The following is a 24835-nucleotide window of genomic DNA, read 5'->3' on the forward strand; positions in this document are numbered from 1 at the left end:
CGTTCACACGGGATGCGTTGTTGGGCTGTTCATCACATGCGTCAGACGTACGCCTTTGGGGCCGTTCACACCAAAAAACTCTTAAAGAATAAAAAGCTAAACACAGCGCAACGAATAGAGCAGAACGCAGGTGTCAGAACAATCGAAAAATAGCGTTGAATGACACCTGAGGGTGTCCGGTGTGAACCGCCCCTTTGAAAGTTGCGTCGCGCACGCTTTTATTTTTATTTTTATTAGAGTTGCGTTTTAAAGACGCTGTGTCGAGTTGAAAATAGAGAGTTAGTATAAATAAAATAAGTTATTGTAACTTGTAATTCATCTGCAGTCTAAAGCGGATTAGATTTATGTGGTTTCCGTTGATGACTGAAATAATTAAATTAATTAAAAATACATATATTCCTTTAATATGATACATGCATATACATGCAATATATATCTATATACAGTGTTGGGTTACTCTAAAAAAAAGTAATTAATTACTAACTATTAATTACATCTTCTACAGTGTAATTAGATTACTGTACTAATTACTCTGTCTGAAAAGTAATTGCATTACTTATTACTAATTACTTATGACTAAAACCCTGATCAACCTCGACCAGATGAAAAATACAAGGATAGACATGAAACTGCTCTTTTAAATCTCTGTAATAAAGTATATAAGATCAAATAAATTATTCATGAACTGGCCAACAGATTTAAAGGGGCGGCGTTAAATTAGAAAACATAAATTTTTAACATTAGACGTTAAATTTAGATTTTAAATTCACTATTGTTTTATATAGAATTGTTACAGAGTCTATACAGTATTTAACACAATTAAATCAGAAGTAACTGTAATTAAATTACTGAAAAATTAAGAGTAATCCCTTACTTTACTTTTTTCAACAAAAAAGTTATTTAATTACAGTAATTAATTACTTAGTAATGCATTATACCCAATACTGTATATATATATATATATATATATATATATATATATATATATATATATATATATATATATAATTTCAAACTACATATTTCTATATATGAATGGTTGTTGTTAGAGTTTGCAGCAAATGTTGACTTGCTCGCAACGACTTTCTAGTGTCTCAAAGTTCAACTAAAATATTGTTTTGCATTAAAAGTTGAAAGTTTGGCTTGTTTGTACCTTCCTTGTACATACTGTAATGTAATATCAAACATTTAAATTAATATAAAATAAACCCAGAAGTGAGAGGGTTATTTTCACGCTACGGATCTTTTCAGCTTCGCATTATTTCTGTTCATCCGGGCCGCCGTAGTGACGCCGCAGGTTTTCCATCATGGCTGCGCCCTTCATTCACCATTCGCTGTCCTCCTTATGCAGAAGAAACTGTAATATTAAAGGAAAATATAATTTAATTTCATTCAACAGGCTGGTATCTACCTCTGCTGTCCTCTCAACAAGCGCTTTATCCACTGAAAGAGGTAAACATTTTATAATAATATTATTTATTAATGCTACTGCTAGCCACAATTGATGATGCTTATTTTGTCATATTTTGAAAAGATAAAGTAAATCAATTGAAATGAAATATTGCACAGTATTACTTTGTTATATGGCTTAATTGTTTGTCAGATAGGATGAATATAGTGAATAAGTGAGTGTTTCACTGTGTCTAGTATTGTTTAGTGCACTATGGGTTAGGATTGATTCATTGATGTTTTTAAGAGCACTGTTCTGTAGATATGCTCAACTTCTCCACTCACTGAATTTCTGATTACAGACACTGTAGGCAGAGGTGTTCGGGGCCAGTGGAAATCTAAAAGACAGGTAATGAGTTGCACTTTCCTTTATTATAATTGCAATAGAGTTTGAATCTACAGAGCTGTACATATTGAATGATAGCAAGCCTTTGCAACACCCTTAACAACTTTGTTTGCATCACGCAGTCCGGGGAGCCCAGGACAGAACAGATGATCGTGGGTCAAGACTGGACCGCAGTTTACCCCACTGCAGCGTCATTCAAACCTTCTGCAGTTCCACTGCCAGTACGGATGGGTTATCCAGTGAAGAGAGGTGTACCACCTGAGAAAAAGGGCAATCTGGAGCTGATCAAGGTGACAAACTCCATCTATTATAAACTCACATCACACAAAAAACAGAAAGCAGACGAGCAATACGCCAAATGTTCTTAGTAACAACGTTTAACGTCAGCGTTGTAATTTTAATGAAAAGATTCATTGAAAAATGTGCATAAATGGGAATTTCATAGTATTTGGAATTTCATTGTTTTGATCCTAAAACTATGACTGCACAATGAACCAGTGTCTTCTGTGTAAAATAGATTTACACAGAAAGACAAGTTTCTGTGTATAGTTCATTCAAAATTAGAATAACAGTGTTGTTTTTCATGCTGCTAAGAGTACCTATGTGAAATTGTCTTGATTTACTGATTAACAATAATTCAATAAACTTTGACACTGACTAGTGTCAAAAGTACCAGTACTTCGGTGCCAAGTCGGTACTAAAATAACAAAGGCTACGTTCACACAGGCAGAAAAAAATTGGATTTTTTGGACGCTGTCACTCAAATCCGTTTAGGTTTTTGCAGTCTGAATAGGACAAAAACACATTAAATTTGATTTGTACAAGCCTCATCCAAACCACATTCGCAGGTGGTTTGGAATCCGATTAAAATCTGATTTTTCTTAATGCGTCTCAGTCTGAATGGTCAGATCGGATTTCTTGTGGGGTTTTTTCATTTGCTGTGTGCGACAGTTGTTATACATCAAGTTATACATCGAACGGCAAAATGAATGCCTTCACAGGGCACTTCAAATTTAATACAATAATGATGGCCAAGTAGTAGGATCTTTACAAGCAGAATTTTCAATAAAAGTGAGTTCAGCCTGTTTTATTACACATTTCAGCCACACAAAACTCTCACAGTGGAAGGTAAACAGGGCATAGAGATCATCACTTCTGAATGAAACTCACCCATATGTCATTTATATGTTACAGGGCATGCAAAGCACTGCAAACCTCTTATAATAATACAGACACTGGCTTAACTTACCCAAAGAGATGCGCTAAGGTGCTGTAACCCATACCGGTTGCGAGAAACCACAACGCGATAAAGTATTGAATGTCACGCGAATACGGGACACTTGAGCATTTCATCACAGGACGTGGGTCCTCGTCTCCCCGTCCAACCTATTTATGCTTTAATACGGGACACAAAGCCTTTAATACAGGATGTTTCGCTCTCTATTATTTGGATGCTGCCCTCATGAAAAGCATAATCAATGGTAAAACATCCATCGATAAAATCTCATGCATGGTGAATATATGCACGTTTTCTGCATTACCATGACAACTAGTGTGGACGTGATAGCAAAAGCGACTGTAGTCTGAACAGATAAAATCTGATCTTGCCACAGATAACTTGCAGTTTGAACAGTCACTCAAAAAAAATTGGATTTGAGAAAGAAAATCATAATTTTTTTCTGCAGTGTGAACAAAGCCAAAGATTTCACGATACTAGTGTTTCGCACGCTGTCTGTCTGACACACGATTGCTTTCAAATACTCGCACTTATTTGAGCATGTTCTTTTTACTCCTTTTTCACTAAAATGCACAATAATAATCAAATTAAAATTATGATATGTCCTACTGTGATTATAAAACCATGAAAATCTGCAATAAATTCTGCATGAGCTGTGTGCTTTAACTTCCTGAGACCCCTGCGTGACTGCTGTGTGCATTTTCCATTTCCCTTTTTGATTTGTAACTAGTAACAACTAAGAAACATGCAAAACAAAAATAATGCAAAGTTTTCCTAAAAATGAATGTCCACATATGTGGACAGCGGGACTAAGTTGTTAAATTTTAAATAACACTAAGCTATAGAAAGTCATATTTTTTATGATGTTTCCAGGAGTGTTGATTATTCATGTTTTTAGACGTTACAGACATTACATCAGAAATTATCATAATTAATTCTGATTCAAAGTAATGTCCAGCATCATCCAATCACTGTCAACCATGTTAAAATAAAATGATACATTATAAATTCTGAATCTATGTACTGATTATCATTGTCACATGTCTGTCAAACATGTTGAGTGATCCAAACATCATCTGCAGCCTGAAACTGAACTTTTGATCAGATTTTAGGAGTGAATGCACTTAACTGCATAGAGAGCTATAGGATGCTCCCTTGCTCCCTATTTAGTGAATGACTTAACCTCCAGTGTGCTGTCTGTCTGCACTGGTCTCAGAACAGTTTGAAATGTACCTTATTTTCATCCTAACTCCATATAAATCTCTGAAAGCAATATTTTCCAGCTTTTGGATGCATCCATTGATTCTCGGAAAATGCACAGTAAATATAGGAATGCATTTACTAATGTTAATGAATAGAACCGTATTGTACAGTGATAACAACATAAAATATAATAAAATGTATATTAAAATGAAGTGAAATGATGTTGAAAGTTATTCAAAATAACTAAAATCTACTTTTGAGGAAATGCGGTATGAGTTTCCACATATGTGGACATCATGTTTATCAGTGCGCTGACGTGTGAAAAATTAACAGATTTTTGTAAAGCAGCATATCAAACGAAACTAGAGATGCTACTCTTTACAACCAAACAGGTTTCACTGAAAAATCAAAGAGATTTCTAAACAGAGGCATTTTTGTTGCCATTGCCTCCGTAGAAGCATTTTATGGAAATCAACAGCATGTTGTTGTCACGTGACTCGGTGCGCCAGAAATTAAACCTTTTAAATGACGTCTAGAGTCTTGTGAACAGTATTCAGTCAGTTTTTATTCATTTACATTATGCGTTGCGCATAGCAAAGCCAAAACACAATGTCCACGCATGTGGACGCAGGGTAGCACGAGGTTAAATTATACATTGGAAACTCCACAGACATTGAGAATAATTCACATTGTATGAGATGACAAAGCAGAGCACTAATCCACTGTGAAGCGTGCAGCACATCTAGACTATATGTTTATGTAATTATATCACAGCATTTGCACATTAACAATCACACCGGGCCATGTAGCGAACTGTATATCCGTCAGAAGAAGCAAAGCTTCCGTCAAAATCACATGTCAAAATAAAAGCACAATTCAAAATAAAAAGCTAGACGCCTGAAATTGAAGAAATTGCAACAAAAATATATTACAACTGTATAGTAAAATGCAATATTAATAATAATTATACTACTGAAATTTTGGTATTGTGACAGCACTCAAATTGACAGTAAAGTAATTCAGGAACTAGAGGTAGACCGATATATCGGCAACTATCGACATAGATTTATGCTGATAACCGATAGTTCCAAAAAAGCAGCTATCGGTTATCATCAAAAATCTATGTCGATATTTGCAGAAATGTTAGTTTTTATTCCTCTTTGTTCCTCTGTGGCCGGCACTGGAGGGTTCTACAATTAGAACGTCTTAGTTCAAAGACCTCTAAAAGTGAAATAAGTAATTTATAAAATAAAATAAATAAATCCTCACTTCAATGTGTGTGTGTGTGTGTGTGTGTGTGTGTGTATATATATATATATTATTCGATAATCAAGTGTTCTAAATGAAAGAAAGGGCTTGCAAAAATCAAATCAAATAAATAACTTTAGGGAAACATGCTCCGTCAGCACATACTTTGTGTCTCTAACCTCATACCTTGGAAATAATAATAAACTCTATTCCTCATTAAACCTCATCTGATGAACTTATATACAAAAAACCCTTCAACTAGTGATATATAGGCTATAAAAGGCTTCATTTGGAAATATTTAAATAAAGAGCATTATAACAGAGCCAAGTCTTGCAAAATAAGAGTCCCCGATGTGTTTCGGGCTTGTTTATAGTCCTGTTTTATGTGTAAAAATGCAGTTATCCTACACAAAATACACATTTTGATGTAAATTCTATTATTTTAATTTGAAATTAATCGCAAATACAGTATCAAGGGAAATAATCAACAATTAGGATTTTTGGCACAATCATGCAGTCATGCCTAAAACTGTTTCCAAGTTTAAATGGGATTTTTTTAAATAGCAGATTTTCAATACATGGGGTCTGTATAAAAACGCCAAAAATATCTTGATTCGCCCATTAACGTGAACCATGTGAGCAGAAAAATCAGGTATCCAAAAATGCTATTTATTCAGTTATGTGAAAGTATTCATGAGGTGCATCCACAATCCCAAATCGGGACAATTAAAAGAGGTGTTTTAAATTGTGAAATGGTACTTTTTGAAATGATGTTTTTAATGTCTTTCAGATTCCAAACTTTTTACACTTAACCCCATTAGCCATTAAGAAGCACTGCGAGGCCCTGAAACGTGAGTTTTAAGTTTATTGTTGAGCTATAAAGTTTTATATGGTGATCAGCAGTTCATGTTTCGTTATGCATTGGGTAAATGAAGAGAGTTGTAAATGTTTTCCTGGTTTAATTGGTCCAGCGTTCTGTATGGAGTGGCCGTCTGCTTTGGACTCTAAAGAAAAATGCAAGGAGCATTTCCCAATCCAGGTTCAGAGTAAAGAGTTTGTATCTGCTGGACCTTCACTGCGAAACCCAGATGCCAGAATAGTAACGCTCAAGGTAATTCTGCTTTTCCTCTTCTCGGAATGGACTGCTTTTGTTGACATCACCCTTATTGAACTGACACACATAGTATATTCTCATTTAAGATTATCACATTTTTAAAAGGCAATATAATCTCTATATTTTTGTACTTTGGGGTTGAGCCCATGGTCATACTCATGTTATGAATACTACTGGGCATGTATCTGTATTATCGGCCACAATATTTTCTAGAAATCGGTATTGGCTTATAAAATAGGAGAATTCTTATGAAAATAAGAATTAACTTAACTCACCCTCTATGGCGGGGCGCTATGTCACGAAAAACGTTTACGCTTAAAACGTTAAAGTCTCCAGCATAAGTCAGGTATATGAGGTTTCATTTGAAAGCTTAGAATCTGAGCTTTATAGATAACCATCACTTCTGCATTTATGTTACTTAAAATAACAAAATGAGGCCTCAAAAGCACATTGAAAATTAGCACCCCCGCCAGAGGGGTAGAAATATTTATATGAAAATAAAAATACTTCTCATAGCACATAAATGGACAAGCCATATATCAAATGAAAGCTCTCATTCTCAGGAACGTGACTGTGCAGTTTATTTTGTTGTCCTAATACCACAGTTTGAAAGATTTTCAAAAGAATCACAAAGTGAAATATGATTTCGGTAAGTCATCAAATACAAACGTCTCTTTTATGATCCGATAACTGCTGCTGTTAGCCCAAAATAGCTTAAAACTTTATATCTGCATTTACCTTTGGAAGTTCTCTTAAAAATGAGCCATTGTTTACTTGTCTGTGAGCTTGCTTGGCTGAATAATCCAATGTTATATCTTAGATGTCCAGAACAAAATATGCCATCCAGAAGGAAAAGCATGATAAACAAATCATCAGAAAATATGTTTTCTAATGATGATCAAATGTTTTATATCAAAGGGGAGGATCTCAGCTTTCTAATGACACTTAAATTGAGCTTATAGTCCACTCAGAGGCCGAGATATTCAATGAAATAATGAGGGTGGTGCTTGAACTGAAAATTAGACTGAATGTCTATGGACGAGCACATCTGTGAGGGCTAAAATGTGTTAGAGCGCCACCTACATTTCAGATCTGTATATTGTGATGAAATGTGATGGAGAGAAAACAAAATTCTAGTGTTTTCTACAAACTAGTGGAATAAAATGAGACTTTTCAAAGTGAGGTAGAGTGAACAGAACCAGAATTACATTTTAAAAACATCGTGTTTTGAGTGGTTCTCTGAAAAATGAGACCAATTTTTTGCAGTTAGTCCACAGTATGTGTGAATGGTGAGCTTTTAAATTTGAGTGTGAAAAATTGCGGACGGCCGCCCAAAAATGCACCGGAGTTTAAGGGGTTAAAGGAATATTCCGGGTTCAATACTAGTTAAGCTCAATTGACAGCATTTGTGGCATAAGGTTGATTACCAAATAATGTTAAAAGAAAAAATTGACTCGTCCCTCATTTATAATAAAAAAAAAAAGCTAAAATCTGGGTTATAGTGCGGCACTTACAATGGAAGTGAATTTGGCCAATCGTAAAGAATATGCGTGTTAACATGATTTTACTGTAAGAAAATGGCTTACTAATTTTCTGTGTGAAGTTATAGCCAATTTTTCAACTTCATGGCCATGACAATGTTATGCCATAAACCCTGTAACCCTGCAAATTCGATGATTTAAACACCTTTACAGCTTAAGTAATACAAAAGTTTAATAGAAGAATTAATGTAAGTGCTGTTATAACTAGAGGTAGGACTATCGGTTATCGGAAAAAATCAACTGCAAAGTTCACGATAGTTTTTTCATCATCATGTCTCTAACTTCATATATATATATATATATATATATATATATATTCCTGTTATTATTGGGATTTTTGATTGCACAATAAACTGCACGTGGGATTTTATAGATTAATCGGTTATCAGCCGTTTTCACCACCTTAGTTATCGGTATGGGCAAAATCCACGATCGGTCGACCTCTAGTTATAACTTGCATTGAACATGAAATATTTCTTTAATATTCCTCTTTATTCATAATCTGAAATATGTGATTTATCATAAATCTCTCACCATCTGCCTGAAAAACTGCTGTAAGATTACAAATGTAATGTGGGAATCGTCATCTGACGTTAATCCTGTTGGATTAGGGCTAAAAGTGAAGGGATCAAAGGGCAGATTTGCGGGATAAGTATCCGAGCGAGAGAGGGTCTTCCCCCCCCCCTCACCTTTCCTCAACTTTGTCAAAACGGTCATTAAACGAAAGATAAATAAAATGTTGCATTCCCTGCAAGTTGCATCTGTTCGTGTGTATGCACATTGCGGTTTGGTAAACAAATGCGCACAGTACACCTATAATGTGGATTCAATCATGTTTTTTCATCAATCTGTTAGTCGGGGAGAGTTTAGTGATGACATCACAATGAATTGTGTTTGATCTCATTGGCCAATCTGGAACGGGATTAAAAGGGCAGGGTTTTACAAAGTAGTTAGTCCTTTTTAGTGGGTTTGTTGTTGTCAAGAATAAGATTTAGCAGAAAATACTTGTTAGTAATGCTGGAGGCAGGCCAAATGCAGGAAATTTGGATTAAAGTGGAGATTGTTTACTTTGTGAGTGAGTTGTGGACATTGTCCTTGGATGAACATTTTTTTTTTTTTTCGTCAGTTATTCCTAATTTATTTTCAAATACAGATTGCACTTGATAAAGTAATTTTCGCTCTTTAATGAGATGGATATAAAAGCATTTTTTTTCCTCATTGCAGGTGAAACTTTCCAGTTTAAATCTGGATGATCACGCCAGAAAGAAAATGATCAGACTCAGCGGAGAGCATTACTGCAAAGACACAGACACACTCACCATCACCACAGACAGGTGTGGGACATGCATAGATGGATCTTTTGAGTAACAACTAGTTTTTTCTTCTATACACTTCTCAAACACAAATTAAATATGTGATCTTTGGAATATATCTCACTGTGTCTGTTTTTAGTTGCCCGTTGAGACAGCAGAATTATGATTACGCCATGTATCTTCTAACGGTTCTTTACCACGAGTCCTGGGTGAGTCTGCAAACCTCCACACTTATTCTCACATTTGCATATAGAGATGTAATTGCATGTAGTTATTCACACGTCTTGTTTAAGCACATATCTAGCTACAATTGGGCATGATTTTCCAAAACAGGTCCATACACTACCAGTGAAAAGTTTGGATACATTCGACTGTATTTATGTTTTTGATGATCTAAGGGCTTGTTTACATGGTTAAAATTAGTTTTGTAGACGAATATCAATTGTGCCTACTTATGAGTTTCTTTACAAAACTGACATTTTCATGAATTTACTGTATGTAAATTGAAAATTTTAAAAGCAAACATGGGAGCAACTTCAGTAATGTTTAAAAAGCATCTCGGGATGTATGGAGCTATTTGGAATCTAAATTTTGTGACATTATGTGACTAAGATTTAATGCCCATTGCATTGAATACTCAATCTGTAGGAGACTAGTACTTTTAATTAGTCAACCTCCCACATAGACTTTGGGAAATGTTTAGTGTTGCTTGAATTGGTGCTATTTTAGTGCATTTCTATCTTTATACTGTTGAAGGCTTTATTTGGAAAATGTTAATAAAGCATTATTGTGGGGGCCTGGGTAGCTCAGCAAGTAAAGACGCTGACTACCACACCTGGAGTCGCAAGTTCGAATCCAGGGCGTTCTGAGTGACTCCAGTCAGGCTTCCTAAGCAACCAATTGGCCCGGGTAGAGTCACATGGGGTAACCTCCACGTGGTCACTATAATGTGGTTCTCGCTCTCTGTGGGGCGAGTGGTTAGTTGTGCGTGGATGCCGTGGAGAATAGCGAAGTCTCCACATGCGCTATGTCTCCACGGTAATGTGCTCAACAAGCCACATGATAAGATGCATGGGCTGACGGTCTCAGACGCGGAGGCAACTGAAATTCGTCCTCCGCCACCCGGATTGAGGCGAGTCACTACGCCACCATGAGGACTTTGGGAATTGGGCATTCTAAATTGGGGAGAAAATAAATAAATAAATAAAGCATTATTGTTACATATGGTTTTGATTAATCACGATGAACTAGGAAAAATTATGCACGATTAAAATTTTTAATCGTCTGACAGCACTAAACAAAATTGAAGATTTTTGTGACATTTTATTTGTTTATATTTTTAAACATCAGATTTTTTTTTTTTTTTTTTTTGGGAGGTGGAATTAGCTTTAAATATTCCGATTATAAAATTACAGGTCCAAATTTTCAGATTAAGAAGAAATTCAAAACTTCAAATACCAATCTTTCACATTCACAACTCAGAAATTCAGATCGTAAACAAACTAGGCCAAAGGTCAAAGTTCCGTGTTCCACGGGTAAAAAGTTGAGTTAATCCGAACAGTTGAACTAGAATGCGTTAAATTCGAAATGAACAAAAAAAAACAAAAACAAAGTTCAGATTCAAATACTTTAGTCATTGTTCTTGTTCCCTTGGATGCACCTCATTAAAGGGATAGTTCACCCAAAAATGAATACGCTCTCATCATTCACTCCCCCTCATGATATCCCAGGTGTGTGTGACTTTCTTTCTTCACCAGAACACATTTGAAGAAAAATAGAGAAATATCTCAGCTCAGAAGGTCCTTAAAATGCAAGTGGATGGTGATCAGACTTTTGAAGCTCCAAAAATCACAGACAGTCATCATAAACATAATCCATACGTCTCCACTGGTTAAATGAATGTCTTCTAAAGCAAAACGATCGCTTTTGGTGCAAAAAAGATCAATACTTAAGTACTTTTTCACCTGGGATGGCATGAGGGGGAGTAAATGATGAGAGATCAAAAATTCAGACTGCAAGCTCAAATACTCAAGTAAAATATTTATTTTCTGTGGTGTAGATTCAGTTACAGGGAACATTCTGAAAAGGGATAGTTCGCCCCAAAAATGGTGACAGAATTTAAATTTTTGGGTAAACTATCCCTTTAATGCAACCAAAAGTTGTGAAAATAATTCAGATCCATTGTTATTGTAAAAATAAAACTACTAAAGATCATTGAGTCTGCCTCACTTTTAGTTCTTGTGCCAAAATATTTAGTAGTTAAAACAATTCATTTAACCTGTCTCGGGAATCTGTCACTCCATGACTCAAATGATTGACCTTATTGAATGTCTTTTATGATTGACGCCTGTCTCGCCCAATGAGCAACCTGAGAGTGGAAGCAGTCACTGGAGGGAAGCGTTTGATTGGCCGACACGGAGGTTCCATTGTAAAGAACTGTTACTGGCACCTCAGTAGATTCTCATTACAGGCACAATGAAACAACTAATCAATAATTCACTTCATATCTGTGTGGAAAAAAAACGTCTCCACTTACACAGACCCTTACAATCGAAGTTGAAACTGGGTATTTAATAGACAAGCTGTAATGAGACAGTTTCTTTTGTGACTTAAGTGAGACTTGTGTATTGACTGTTGCACCTCATTAGCACAATAGACGATGAATTAGCAGGCTCTATTTTAACCAGGACTGATAAAACACAGATTAAGGACAAGAGCAGTGAAATGAATACACGTGAACTTCTCAAAGTTGGCAAACTGAATGCTTCCTACGCCTTTCAAACGTGCTGCATACACAGAGATCCTCTTGTTGTCTTTCTGCCATAAACCTGCTCAACTGTTGACGTTTTTAAAGCATCTTTAAGGAGTAAAGATCTTGAACTTTCAGATTCAGACAAGGTCAGTAACAAATAAACTTTGGAGTGGATATCAACACAGCCATCCTTAAACCCAACCCATTCTAAGCACTTGGACAAATGTTCGAGTCATGTCCCACGCATGTTTGCGTATTTTTCTTCTCACAAGAGACAAGCTGGCTTTTTTGTTGTGTAATGTTCTTAGATGTTCTAAAAAGACTGGACTTCACTGGCCGAAAGCCACGGTCAAGCTTTGTTTGCCATCCTGGTTTGGGAAGTGTAACGTGTACGCTGGCCTTTCGCTAGCACAATGGCTACCACAGTGGTAGCTCAGAATAGTTAAGAGCGGGTAGAGTGACGTTGGGTAGGAAAGGGAGGGGGATAGCGAACCACAAAGCAGGCAATTGTTCGAGACCATGAGGGTGATTGTATCTCCAAGACCTGATTTAGCTGCCAATACGGCTAGAGGATAATCCATTCAAACTGTGTTCACATTGGCTCGAAGAGGTTTTGGAACAAATATGGCCTGGATGTATTTCGAGAGGTTAAGTATGACCCCAACGATTTTCAATTTGTTTGGTTTTGAATGCATCGAAAAAACTCAAAGCGGTCTTAAGGCTAATTATGTTGGCTTGAAAAAGACAAACCAACCAAGAGAATTTCAAATCGATACAATAAATCAAATTTTAGCTAGCCTTCTATCCAACACTTTATTTTTGGAAAGGTAATGTCAGTCAACAAATTTGGTTACTCATTCCATATTTATGTCAGTAACCTATAGTACGCTTCCCTCATCTCATTCCAAACCCGGATATTTTCTTTCTCCTGTGGTACATAAGTTATTTTCCTATTAAAATCATGGTTCGGTGTTGGGTTTGGGTGAGGGGTTAAACTTCAGAATCAAAAACTTAGCAAAGATCTTAATACCATTGTTTGTTGGTTTGTTTTATTTTTCTCTATGGGAGTAGAAGTCATAAATTTTTTAGGGGCCTGGGTAGCTCAGTGGTAAAATACGCTGGCTACCACCCCTGGAGTTCGCTAGTTCGCTAGTTTGAATCCCAGGGCGTGCTGAGTGACTCCAGCCAGGTCTCCTAAGCAACCAAATTGGCCTGGTTGCTAGGGAGGGTAGAGTCACATGGGGTAACCTCCTCGTGGTCGCTATAATGTGGTTTGTTCTCGGTGGGGTGCATGGTGAATTGAGCGTGGTTGCCGCGGTTGATGGCGTGAAGCCTCCACACGCGCTATGTCTCCGTGGCAACGCGCTCAACAAGCCATGTGATAAGATGCGTGGGTTGACTGTCTCAGACGCAGAGGCAACTGGGATTCGTCCTCCGCCACCCGGACTGAGGCGAATCACTATGCGACCACGAGGACTTAGAGCGCATTGGGAATTGGGCATTCCAAAAAGGGGGAAAATCCAAAAGAAAAAAAAATTCATACATTTTTGTATGAGCCAACTCGATTTATTACAATTTTGCCATCTAGTACGAATTGTTTGAGACCGGAATGGGTTTGGAAATTACGTTGTAAAAAAAAAAATATTCTTCTCAACAAACGAATTGTTTTGTTCATTTTTGGATTCGTTTGCCTGGGTGTTGTAGTTCGTTCAGGAATTTTTTTTTGGCTTCTTCCAGTGTATAAATTAGACTTTAAAGTCAACATAAAATAGCATTCAAGACCCATTTTACTTCTGCATTGTGACGTATTTCCAAGATATAGGATAACAAACTGTAAGGAGAAATTTGATTTCATCCATTGGGAATTGATTGATTACATTGCAAAATAAGAGGGCTTGGTGACGTCAGCCAAAAATACATTTATTTTAGAGGTGGAGCAGGTTTTGTTGTAAAATTATAAAGACAATAATTTGTTTTCTTTGGAATAACGGGCATAGATGAATCGACCAAGATCAGGAACACATTATGAAAGTTAAGAATCAATTTTGATTTCACGTTGACTTTAAACATTTGCTTTTTGTGTCTCCTTGACCAAAGATCTCTCCAAGAATCCCAACTTCTCCTTTTGACTTTTTCCGAGCAGTTTAACGATCATGATTGCTCACACACAGCAATGGCCTTTTAAAACAAAACCACCAAACATCTTCACATCTTTAGTCAAGGCCTCAATTATCCTCCAATTCTCTCAAGAGAAAGGCCAAACTCCTCAATTCATTGCCAACCATTTGATTTGCTTCGGCAAAATTGAATTATTCGGGTCAAACAGTCCTCAATCAAATCCTCAAGATCTGCCCAAACCACATTCATCTCCATAGAAACCACCTAATCCATCAGTCCCTTCCTAAGTAGTGCCCTGGGGTAAGGAATGGAGGATGGTTGGAAATGTGAATGAAGAGTTGAGCGATTGTTTTTCATGGGCGGGAATGGGAGCGACCCTTATTGACAGTTATTAGTCTTGAAACACCTGCACTGGCGAGAGGGTTATCTGCTCCGTGGCATGCACAGGCCTACCAAATGCACAAAGAAGCTTTTGTCATTGAGGAATATGGCATGATTGCAGGCTTTAGATGGAGCACAATGTATTATTAGATACTGTAGAAGAGGGACTCCAAGGTTCTTATCAAACTTGCTGTCTTAAAAGTTTGCAGCAATCGTTCAAACGGTTAAGCGAATGTTCAGTGGCATTCCTTAATGTGTTCATGTGATAATGTTTTGAAGTGAAATCAGAGATGTTCATCATGCTTAAGTAGCCGTGTTCATTACTCGGGCCGTTTCCAAATCAGCTTGGCATTTTATAGTGCCAGGATTCCTCAGCTAACTGCAAAACGTTACCGCTTTTGCTTAAAGGTGAAGTGTGTCATGTCATTCCAGAACTGTATGCTGTTATTTTTCCATGGAACAGAATTTCCATTTTTGGGTGAACTTTTCCTTAAAAATGCTTTCGTCTTAAGTTTTATGTGCAGAGTCAGCTATAAGTTGGCGATTTGTAGGTTGATTTCCTGCTTTTAAAACATTGCTCTGCATATTTGAATGGCCAAATGCCATTCAACTTCTGGATCAACCAAAGGTGTAAGTTTGGGGCAGGACTAACTAGTTGTCTGACAACTAAAAGATGGGGGAGGGGATGTTTGGGAAAACCTATTCAATTTAGTTTGATGCCTAAACTTTGTCATGTTGTTGTATACTACAGAAAACAGAGCTGTGGGAGCAAGAAAAGACGCGTGCGGACATGGAAGAGTACGAGTGGGAAGACAGCCCATCCCAGAAGAACGTTCTGGAAACTCTCCTGCGCATGCGGCCACTCAGAGCGAATGATGAGTTGGAGGGGGGAATCAGAGAGGAGCTGCTCGGACAGCTGGCTGTACAGGAGTACAAAAACACGGTGGTCAAGCTGAAGAATGAGGGGGAGACTGAGGACAATCTACAGAATTACAAAGAGGCCGTGAAAAAACTTCTTAAAATCTGAGGAATGCTGGAGAATGGTGGCAGACTGGGAGCTCCAATATAGTGAACATAAATGTACAATAAATAATAATGCATTGTGGTTCTATAATGATGTAATAATGTTGTTTTTTTGTATGTCATATCCAACTTAAAATATAAATGAAAATGAAATCCTGAAGGGGCGTTACTATGACGCTGAACTAAGCACACGTCTTTCTGTGAGCTCCTGGTGATATTTGGTTAAATTTCTGTATATTTATCTGGTAAGAACACGGACACGAATACCAGTTGTTTGTATTAGCTCTGCGGAGTACACCAAGTGTTATTATGCTGTCAAAAAATACAAACAAAGTGGACTCTTCCCCAGTTGAGGAGTATGACGAGTGGGATGCCAGCACCTTAGCTAGCTCAACAGGTAACGCTAGCACTGCCCCCCAGTCGGAAGGAGCTCTGGCCGGAACTGTCCAAAACTTGGATGTTATTCAAAAACTGGACATGATGAGAAGTGATTTTGCCACAAAGATTGATGGGATCCTGAATGCAGTTCATGATGTTAAGAGGGATGGCTATGGACGTGGATGAAGAGCGCATTAGCAACGTTGAGGACACAGTTAATTCAGAGAAAGGCAAGACTGAAGAGTTCATTAAAAGAGTGGCTGTCCTTACACAGAAATTCGACGAACTTGAAAACTGCTCGCAGAGATCCAACCTCAGGCTGGTTAACTTGCCTGAAGAAGTTAAAAAGTCAGATTAAATCGTTTTGCTTGAGAAATGGCAACCTGAAGCACTGGGCCTGCAACCTTTCCTACTCCGCCTATCATTGAGAGGGCACACAGGCTACCCAGCTGAACACAATCCTCCAAGAGTCCTCATTATGAAGTTTTTTTTGTTTTTTCATTATGAAGTTTTTGAACTTCCAAGATAAAGTCAGAGTAATGCGAGCAGCCAGGGCCAAAGGCATGGTTCTGTACGGCGAGCAAGAGGTCAGGTTTTTCCCAGACCTTTCGGCGGAGCTAAACCGGCAGAGGAGGCATTTCGACAGGATAAAACAACAACTAAGATTCCTGAACATTAGCTATGGAATAGTGTACCCAGCCAAGCTTCGTCTGACAATTGACATACAAATTTGTGAATTTTAATCCCCCGCAGACGCTGAGAAGTTTGTTCAGGGCTTACAAGGCACACGTGATGCACAGAGGAGCTAAAGTGGAAATATGAGGCTGTCCTGTTCGGGATGACAGCTAAGGGGATTTGTTTTGGGCAGGATTTCGTTATTTTATATGTTTGTCCGTGTTTTTCACAATATAACTTCATACATTGGCAGACTTTTAAGGTGACTTCCACATCGAAGCAACAGGTCCAGTCATGTTATTTAGTTGTAATATGCTGTACAATCTGGTCTAAAGTTGAATCAAGATTAGTTCGAATAAGAAACTAATATTCACCTCTTGGAATGTAAGGGGGATGATTAAAATGATTAAGTTGAAACAGGTTATTAATAGGCTTAAGCAGCTTGAGTCCTCTGTAGTTTTTATCCAGGAGACTCATTTACTTAAGGATGAACTTCTGAAGGTACAAAGGAGATGGCCAGGTACTGGCATCATGTTTTTCTTCTAAGTGAATATACTATTTCTGATACAGCTAGTAGATACTTGGTGGTACAGGGTACTCTTTTGAGCAAAAATATTAATCTGGTTAATGTCTATGGTCCGAATGATGATAATCCCACATTTTTTGATAATTTTTTTATACGGATTGTCTCTCTTCCAGGTACAGTAATAGTAGCAGGCAACTTTAACTGTGCTCTTGACCCAAAGCTCGATCGCTCATTGGGGCTGGACTCCTCTCATTCTCATAGAAAGAAAATTCAACAGTTCATGAAAGATCTGAACCTATGCGACCCGTGGAGGATGCAAAATCCAGTTAAAAGGGAATATTCATGTTTTTCATCCTCTTCCAAAACCTATTCTCATATAGTTATTTTTTAATTTCCACTTCTCTGCTACCTAATATAGCTAGATGTATATACAGTTGTGCTCAAAAGTTTGCATACCCTGGCAGAAATGTTGCCATTGATTTTGAAAATAGGACTGATCATGCAAAAATGTGTGTCACCTTGTGTGTCTGTATCAAGGCCAGACATTCAAGGGTATGTAAACTTTTGATCAGGGCCATTTGGGTGATTTCTGTTATCATTATGATTTAAAAAGGAGCCAAACAACTATGTGATAATAAATGGCTTCATATGATCACTATCCTTAAATAAAAGAGTTGTTTTCTTTTTTTGCATGATCAGTCATATTTTCAAAATCAATGCCAAAATTTCACAATTTCTGCCAGGGTATGCAAACTTTTGAGCACAACTGTATGATAGCACGGTTTTTTCTGATCATTCTCCCATCTCAGTATTTTACAATGATTCTCAGTTATTCAGAGGCTCCCCTAGATGGCGCTTACACCCTAAATGGCTACGGCACTCTGATTTCATAAAATTTGTGGGGGAGCATATAGATGTTTACTTTGCAATAAACACTGACCAGACTTCAGCAACCGCTAGGTGGGAGGCCTTTAAAGCATATATTAAAGATCTAATGATCAGCTTCACCAGTTCCAAATTTATTAAATTCATACAACAGATGAACGAGTTGGAGACAGAAATCAGAGACTTGGAGAAAGTGGCGAGCCTTGATAAGTCAGTACAAACTAAACAAAAATGATTAGTCCTTAAAGCTGAATATGAGGAGCTTTCCACACAAAAAGCTGAAAATAGTCTATTAGGGCTTAAGCAAACTTTTTATGATCAGGGTGAAAAGCCCAGTAAATTGCTAGCCTGGCAAATTAAGAAACTTAACTCAGAAAGAGCCATAAATGCAATTAGGAATGAACAGGGGAAATATCTACAGAGCCATTGGAAATTAACCATGCTTTCGTTTCACTCTATAAAGCCCTTTATCAATCGGAATATCCAATGAACTAATTAAATCGAAACACTTTTCTAGATAGATTGGATCTCTATCTCTGAAGATACAAAACTTGAGCTTGATAAGGAACTGGGTTTGGAGGAGGTCTCCAACGCTGTTCTTAACATGAAAGGCGGTAAAGCGGCAGGTCCCGATGGGCTCTCAATAGACATTTATAAATTATTTAAAGAAAAACTAATAGTACCTTTGCTAGATATGTATGTAGAATCATTTGAACAGGGTAACCTTCTCCCATCGCTACGAAGTGCCCTAATCACTCTTATTCTGAAGCCAAGCAAACCGCCTACAGAATGTGGCTCCTATAAACCAATTTCACTTTTGAACGCTGATGCAAAGATTATAGCTAAAGCTTTGGCGATGAGAATGGAGAGGGTCCTGCCTCCCTTGATGCATGCAGATCAAAACGGCTTTGTTAAAAATCGACAGGAGATCCACAATGTGAGGAGGGTACTCAATATAGTCCATTTATGTGAAGGGTCCCCTGATACCGCCATCTTGTCACTTGACAAGGCGTTCGACACACTCGAATGGCCCTGTCTATTGGAGGTGCTTGAGCGTTTTGGGTTTGGGGACTACTATCGTAGATTGGTTGAAATTCTGTTTGTTGATTCAACTGCAGAAGTATCCACAAATAATTTGATCTCTCAACTGTTTAATCTCTTCCACGGCTCAAAACAAGGCTCGCCACTTCCACCTTTACTTTTTGTAATAGCCTTGGAACCACTTGCAGTAGCAGTAAGATCACACCCTTCAATTATTGGTATTAGATCAGGCATCCTAGAACATCGTATCGCATTGTATGAAGATGATGCCATTGTATTTTTATTAGATCTGGGTAAATCAATACAATAGCTTTTAAAGCTGATCAGTTAATTTGGCAACTTCTCTGGTTTTAAGGTAAACAAAGATAAATCATCTATTATGTTCCTAAATGAACAAGAGAGAAGAAAACCAACGACACCCCACCCATTTGTAAATGCTATAGACTTTTTAACTATCTTTGTATTAGAATAACTCCAGAGATAAGCACCCTTAGTTTAACTAACTATGAACCCATGTTAGCTAAAATGTCTGAAGAGGTCACAAGATGGACAACATTACCTCTGTTTTTAATGGAAAGAATAAATGTAATTAAGATGAACATTTTACCTAAATTTTCCAATCGATACCACTGGCTCCTCCACCTTTCCCCAAAAGTTAGGAAGCTGCCCAGTTGAGGGCTGCAATGTTCTGGTTTATCAGAGAGGTTGACTTGCTCTGGTTACAAATTGAATTGATGTCCCCAAGGGGTTTGACGCTATACTGCCCTTTATACTCAGCTACCTTTAGAAATTAAAGAAAAACACAGTTAATCCGTTTGTTAAAAACACTATTGTTTGGCATGAAGTACAGAAATATTTGGGTGACTCCCCAGTATTGTCTTGCTTTTCACCAATTTGGGTCAATGAACACTTTAGCCCAGCTAAAAATTATATGGGATTTAAAATATGGTTAAATAAGGGCATTGTTAAACTACTGTATCTTTATGAGGACAACAATTTGATGTCTTTTGATGAGCTAAAAGCGAAGTATGATGTACCACAGAAACACTTCAAGTATTTACAACTTAGAAGTTTTATTCTGACACCTAAAAAATTCAGTACAAACCCACTGTCCACAGTGGATATATTTTCCACACAAAATTGTTTCAGTAAAGGGCGGGTTACACAATTACACAATATATTGGTGGAAAATCATAAAGATAACTGAAAGTAAGAGACATGATTGGATACAAGACTTAAAAGAGGACATTCCATTGGATGAATGAGTTATATGTTCAAAGGCACAAACAAAAACCATCAATACTCGACTGAGATTAATACAGTATAATTGGATAATGAGAACGTACATAATCCCTGTGAAGTTAAATAAATTTGATTCTGGTTTTCCTGATCAATGCTACAAGTGCAATTATTATCAAGGTACTTTATTTCACTGCTTGTGGGAATGTGAGGTGTTGCAATAATTTTGGGGTGCGGTGATTCGCTATATCTCTCAAACTACCTCTTCCCCAGTACCATTAAGTCCTAAACTGCATTTACCCAGACAACTGTTCTCTCTCTAATAGAGAAAGGAAAATGGTTGACCTATGTCTATTACAAGCTAGACGCTCGATTGCCCTGTGTTGGAAGAATGTTAGTTGCCCCTCCCTTGGACAGTGGTTAAAAAACTTAATATCAAGTTTGGCTCTTGAGAAAAGAGAATTTTGTGAATGACATCTGGGAGGTGTTTTTGGAATTTGTTAAAAATTGTGACATTGAAGAAGCTTTGGAAGTGTGAAGGTGTAATTAACTAAGCTATGATAAGGAATATGTGCTATACGCTGCCATGTATTTGTGATTGTATTTTTTTTTTTTAAGTACTTTTATTTTTTATTACTTACACTGCCACATGTTCGATCTGCAGAAAAGTTCAGTTACATGTATACAATGTGTTAAATGTATAAAACCAATAAAGATATGATAAAAATGAAATCCTGCAGGTGCCTCTGATTTCTGATGACCAATAATGACAACAATTAAAGTTTTTGGGTGAACTGTTTCCTTTAGATATCAGACTGTGTTTTTTGAATAATCTGGGTCATCTCTTGGAGAACAATAACCACTAGAACATTAAACTCAAACCCACTCCACTCACACCAGCCCAAAACACTCCCTCGAATGTGCATCAAGAGCCATTAACCAGTGGCGCACTGAAAGGGCGCTTTGAGTAAACGTCAGGTAAAAATACCTCACCACTCCATTAGTTCCTGCTCTGAGCTGTCACTTGTGGGAAAGGAGAAACCAATCTCCTCAGGGAGAGCTTCCGGCCTTTTCCATTTGGACGCTGAAAGTGGGGGCAGCAGTCGTGCGCATCTTAAAGCACTTAGCAACTAACTGCCTTTTAAGAACAAAACAGAGCTTGTGAACTTTCTTGCTTGAAATCCACCATCAGACTGCTTAGAATGAATGTCAGGTGATCTTGACTGGTGGGCTAGTGTCCAATAAGAGTTTGGATTCTCAATTGTATCTGAATTTCAGTGCCAAGGTTTGCCACTTGCCGAAAAGCCAGCAATATGATAAATCTGATGGATAGTTTCCCAGCACTGATTAGGTGTTAAAGGAATAGTTCACCCAAAAAGCTAAATATCCGAGCTCCTCTTTTCCATATTTTGAAAGTGAATGGGGTACAGATGCTTTTGAGCTCCAAAAATGACTTTTAACTTTATTACATCATTTACACCTAAAAATACAACTCGCATTTGGCACCACTCTATGTACATTTCACATTCGCGTTTTGTTAAACAACACCTCCAGCTTTGGCCACTGGGGGTAGTTGTTCAAATTTCGGTAAACACCAATCGATTTCAGCTGCAAAACTTTCAACCTACTGGCGCCATATTCACAGTGAGATTAGTCTGCTATACTCACTTAAAATATAGCATGCAAGTCATATGGACTACTTCTATGATAACTTTCTGGTGCATTTTTGGAGTTTGAATCATCCATACCCATTCACTTATATAGTATAGCAAAGAGCAGCTTGAAACAAGTAGAGATGTTTCACAAAATTGTCACATGATGGAAGAAAGTAAGCCATTTCAAGCAATTAACCAAAAATTAAAAAGTTGTAAGGCATAATAAAATTATAATACATCTTTTTAATGAAATTATAAAAATCACATGACGAAGACTGTCCAAGAAAGACTGGTCTTCACTAATACTTCTGAAAAATGCACACATTCATGTATTCAGTTTATAAAACAAGATCTTTAAAAATTTCAAACATTTACAATCATAAAAGGGATAGAAATTATGCAGCGGCAGACCGCAAAAATCAATCTTTACAACTGAAAAAATAAATCTTTGTAAACGGTTTTGTTTTTGTACAGTATGATTTGAATAATAGTTATTTGAATCCTGGACATCAAAGTTCACTCTCAATCAGGTCTCATGACGAGTCATAATGATAGTACGAGATGGCAAAAATGTACAATTTGTGCTACAATGGAGAAACATAAATGAACCAACAAACAATTTTATTACAAAGTTAAATCTAAACCTAACCATAGAATCTAACCCCTTAAACAAACTGTAAACCTAACCATTATTTTAATATGGAAGAGAAACATCAGGGTTTTCAATGAGCGTCTTACGATTTTTCCTAATTCGTCACTAGCCGAAAATTAGGCTAGCAAACATTTGATGCCTGTGTTGTATCGATTTTTAATTCGCTTTGTTGAATGGTTGGTCTCGATGAGAATAAAAGTAATTCCTTTTCGTATGAGCCAAGTCGCACGATATCTTACGATTTCTCCATCGCGTACAAATTATTTCGAGCTGTCATGAGACTGTTGTCAATCTTCAAGTCCATATATGGCACTTAACTGTAAAGGTGTTTAGAGGAGCCGATTTGAAAAACAAGTCATAATGTGAACAATCATCTTGTTCTCTCAAGTGGTTTTGAAAGTGATCCCACTATATTCTTTAAAACTCCCAACTTCTGTTCTTACCTTCAGTTTGACTTAACCCAAATTATTAAACGTTAGCAGCATCTACGAAACATGAACATGCAATCAACCAGTTCTACTTCACGAGCTCTCTCTTACAATGACATATTTGATAAGTCTCATAGAGCCTCTTTTGCCCCTCAGATTTGTCCTGTACCTACCCATCCGTCTTTTACGACCTCGCCAGCTTAGAGCCACAAACACGGAACAACAACAGCCAAACGTTATGGTTGCACAGGTAGCCAAGGCCACAAGTACGGTGTTGGCTGCCAAATGCCAAACTGACATCAAACTTCCATCCCCAATAGGTCGAGGGGTGTCACCAGTAGTAATATTACGACCAATGTAACCCTTGGTGTCGTTGGGGTTCTGTTGACTGTCTACCATGCTGCTGGTAGGGGCAGTTAGAGAGAAACTCAAACTTTTTGTGGCTGCAGAGTTACCCATGCGGGTTTGGGTAATGCTTGGGGTCAGTTGTCTGGTAGTTGTTGAAACATCAAGGGTTATTGTTGGGATGGTGGTGGCTGACAACTTTAAGGTGCTAGTGTAACTGGTGGTTGCCGAATTGCCCCTATAGTTGTTGGTTAAATTTTGGGTCAAATGTCTGGTTGTTCTTGAAGCATCAATGGTTATTGTTGGGATGGAGGTGGTTGATAATTTTAAGGTGCTAGTGTAACTGGTGGTTGCCGAGTTGCCCCTGTAGTTGTTGGTTAAACTGTGGGTCAGATGTCTGGTCGTTCTTGATGCATCAATGGTTATTGCTGGGATGGTCATTGTTGAAGCATCAATGATGGTTGTAGGGTTTGTGGTGGTGGAGATCTTTAAGGTGCTCATGTAACTGGTGGTTGCTGAATCACCCCTATAGCCGTTGGTAAAACTTTGGGTCAAATGTTTGGTCATTGTTGGATTGTCAGTGGTTATTGTTGGGCTGGTGCGGGTTGACATCGTCAAGGTGCTTGCATCACTGGTAGTTGTTTCTTTTGGTTGGAAAGCAATTGTTTGAGATGGATTAGTTGTTTGGATTGTGGTTCGTAGAGGCGATGTAGAAGTCTCATACACCTTAGTTTGTGAAGGCACATTTGTTGCTGTTACGGACTTCATGGTCATTGAGTTTTGAGAAGGTGTTGTCAAAGAGTTTGTATTCTTTGCGACAGTGCTGCTTTGAACTGTAGTTTGTAATCCCAAAGGTTGTTGGGAAGTTGTGGTTCTGGATGTAGATATGGTTTGAGATTCAGTCATTGGAATGGGTGTCACAGTAGCCATTGTGGAGCTTGGTTGGGATATATTTGGACTACTGTGGTCATTTAAAGTGTCATTGATGCTTGTATTGAGTTGGTCTGGGGTTTTTGTCATATGAAGCAGATTTGTTGTTGCCCCCTGTGATGTAGAAGTCTGTTCGTCCATTTTAGGCAGCAAAGTAGTCAATATAACTTGTTCTGAGACGCTTTGAGCTGTTGTAGTCTCCTTTTTTGTACTACATTGAAGGTGGTGATTATAAGCGTCATGCAAAGTCGGAACAGAGCGAGTGGTTTTTTGGGGGGTTGTGGGTTTTTTTGTACTGGTAGAAGCAGGACTGATAGACTGGACAGGAGGGTTGGGTGGATAGTTGAAATTACGCT

General features: G+C 37.6%; 1 protein-coding gene across 1 annotated transcript; it reads left to right on the plus strand.

Annotated features, from left to right (window-relative positions):
- The first annotated feature begins 1293 nt into the window (after positions 1-1293).
- On the plus strand, positions 1294-21170 carry LOC127436074 (28S ribosomal protein S35, mitochondrial-like). Its single transcript, XM_051690007.1, has 8 exons — positions 1294-1452; positions 1752-1798; positions 1918-2085; positions 6274-6334; positions 6455-6594; positions 9363-9472; positions 9591-9660; positions 15454-21170. The coding sequence occupies exons 1-8, from the start codon at positions 1308-1310 to the stop codon at positions 15727-15729; spliced, it is 1017 nt and encodes a 338-aa protein (XP_051545967.1). The 5' UTR covers positions 1294-1307; the 3' UTR covers positions 15730-21170.
- Positions 21171-24835: the final 3665 nt, after the last annotated feature.

Source organism: Myxocyprinus asiaticus, chromosome 46 (genome assembly GCF_019703515.2).
Source record: "Myxocyprinus asiaticus isolate MX2 ecotype Aquarium Trade chromosome 46, UBuf_Myxa_2, whole genome shotgun sequence".
NCBI classification, from domain to species: domain Eukaryota; kingdom Metazoa; phylum Chordata; class Actinopteri; order Cypriniformes; family Catostomidae; genus Myxocyprinus; species Myxocyprinus asiaticus.

What these genes read in the sequence shown, in the direction of transcription:
- LOC127436074 (XM_051690007.1), top strand. Translation starts at nt 1,308, where the DNA reads ATGGCTGCGCCCTTCATTCACCATTCGCTGTCCTCCTTATGCAGAAGA. An exon ending in GCAATCTGGAGCTGATCAAG is followed by an intron (nt 2,086 to 6,273) that starts GTGACAAACTCC and finishes AATGTCTTTCAG; the next exon opens with ATTCCAAACTTTTTACACTT. An exon ending in GCACTGCGAGGCCCTGAAAC is followed by an intron (nt 6,335 to 6,454) that starts GTGAGTTTTAAG and finishes TAATTGGTCCAG; the next exon opens with CGTTCTGTATGGAGTGGCCG.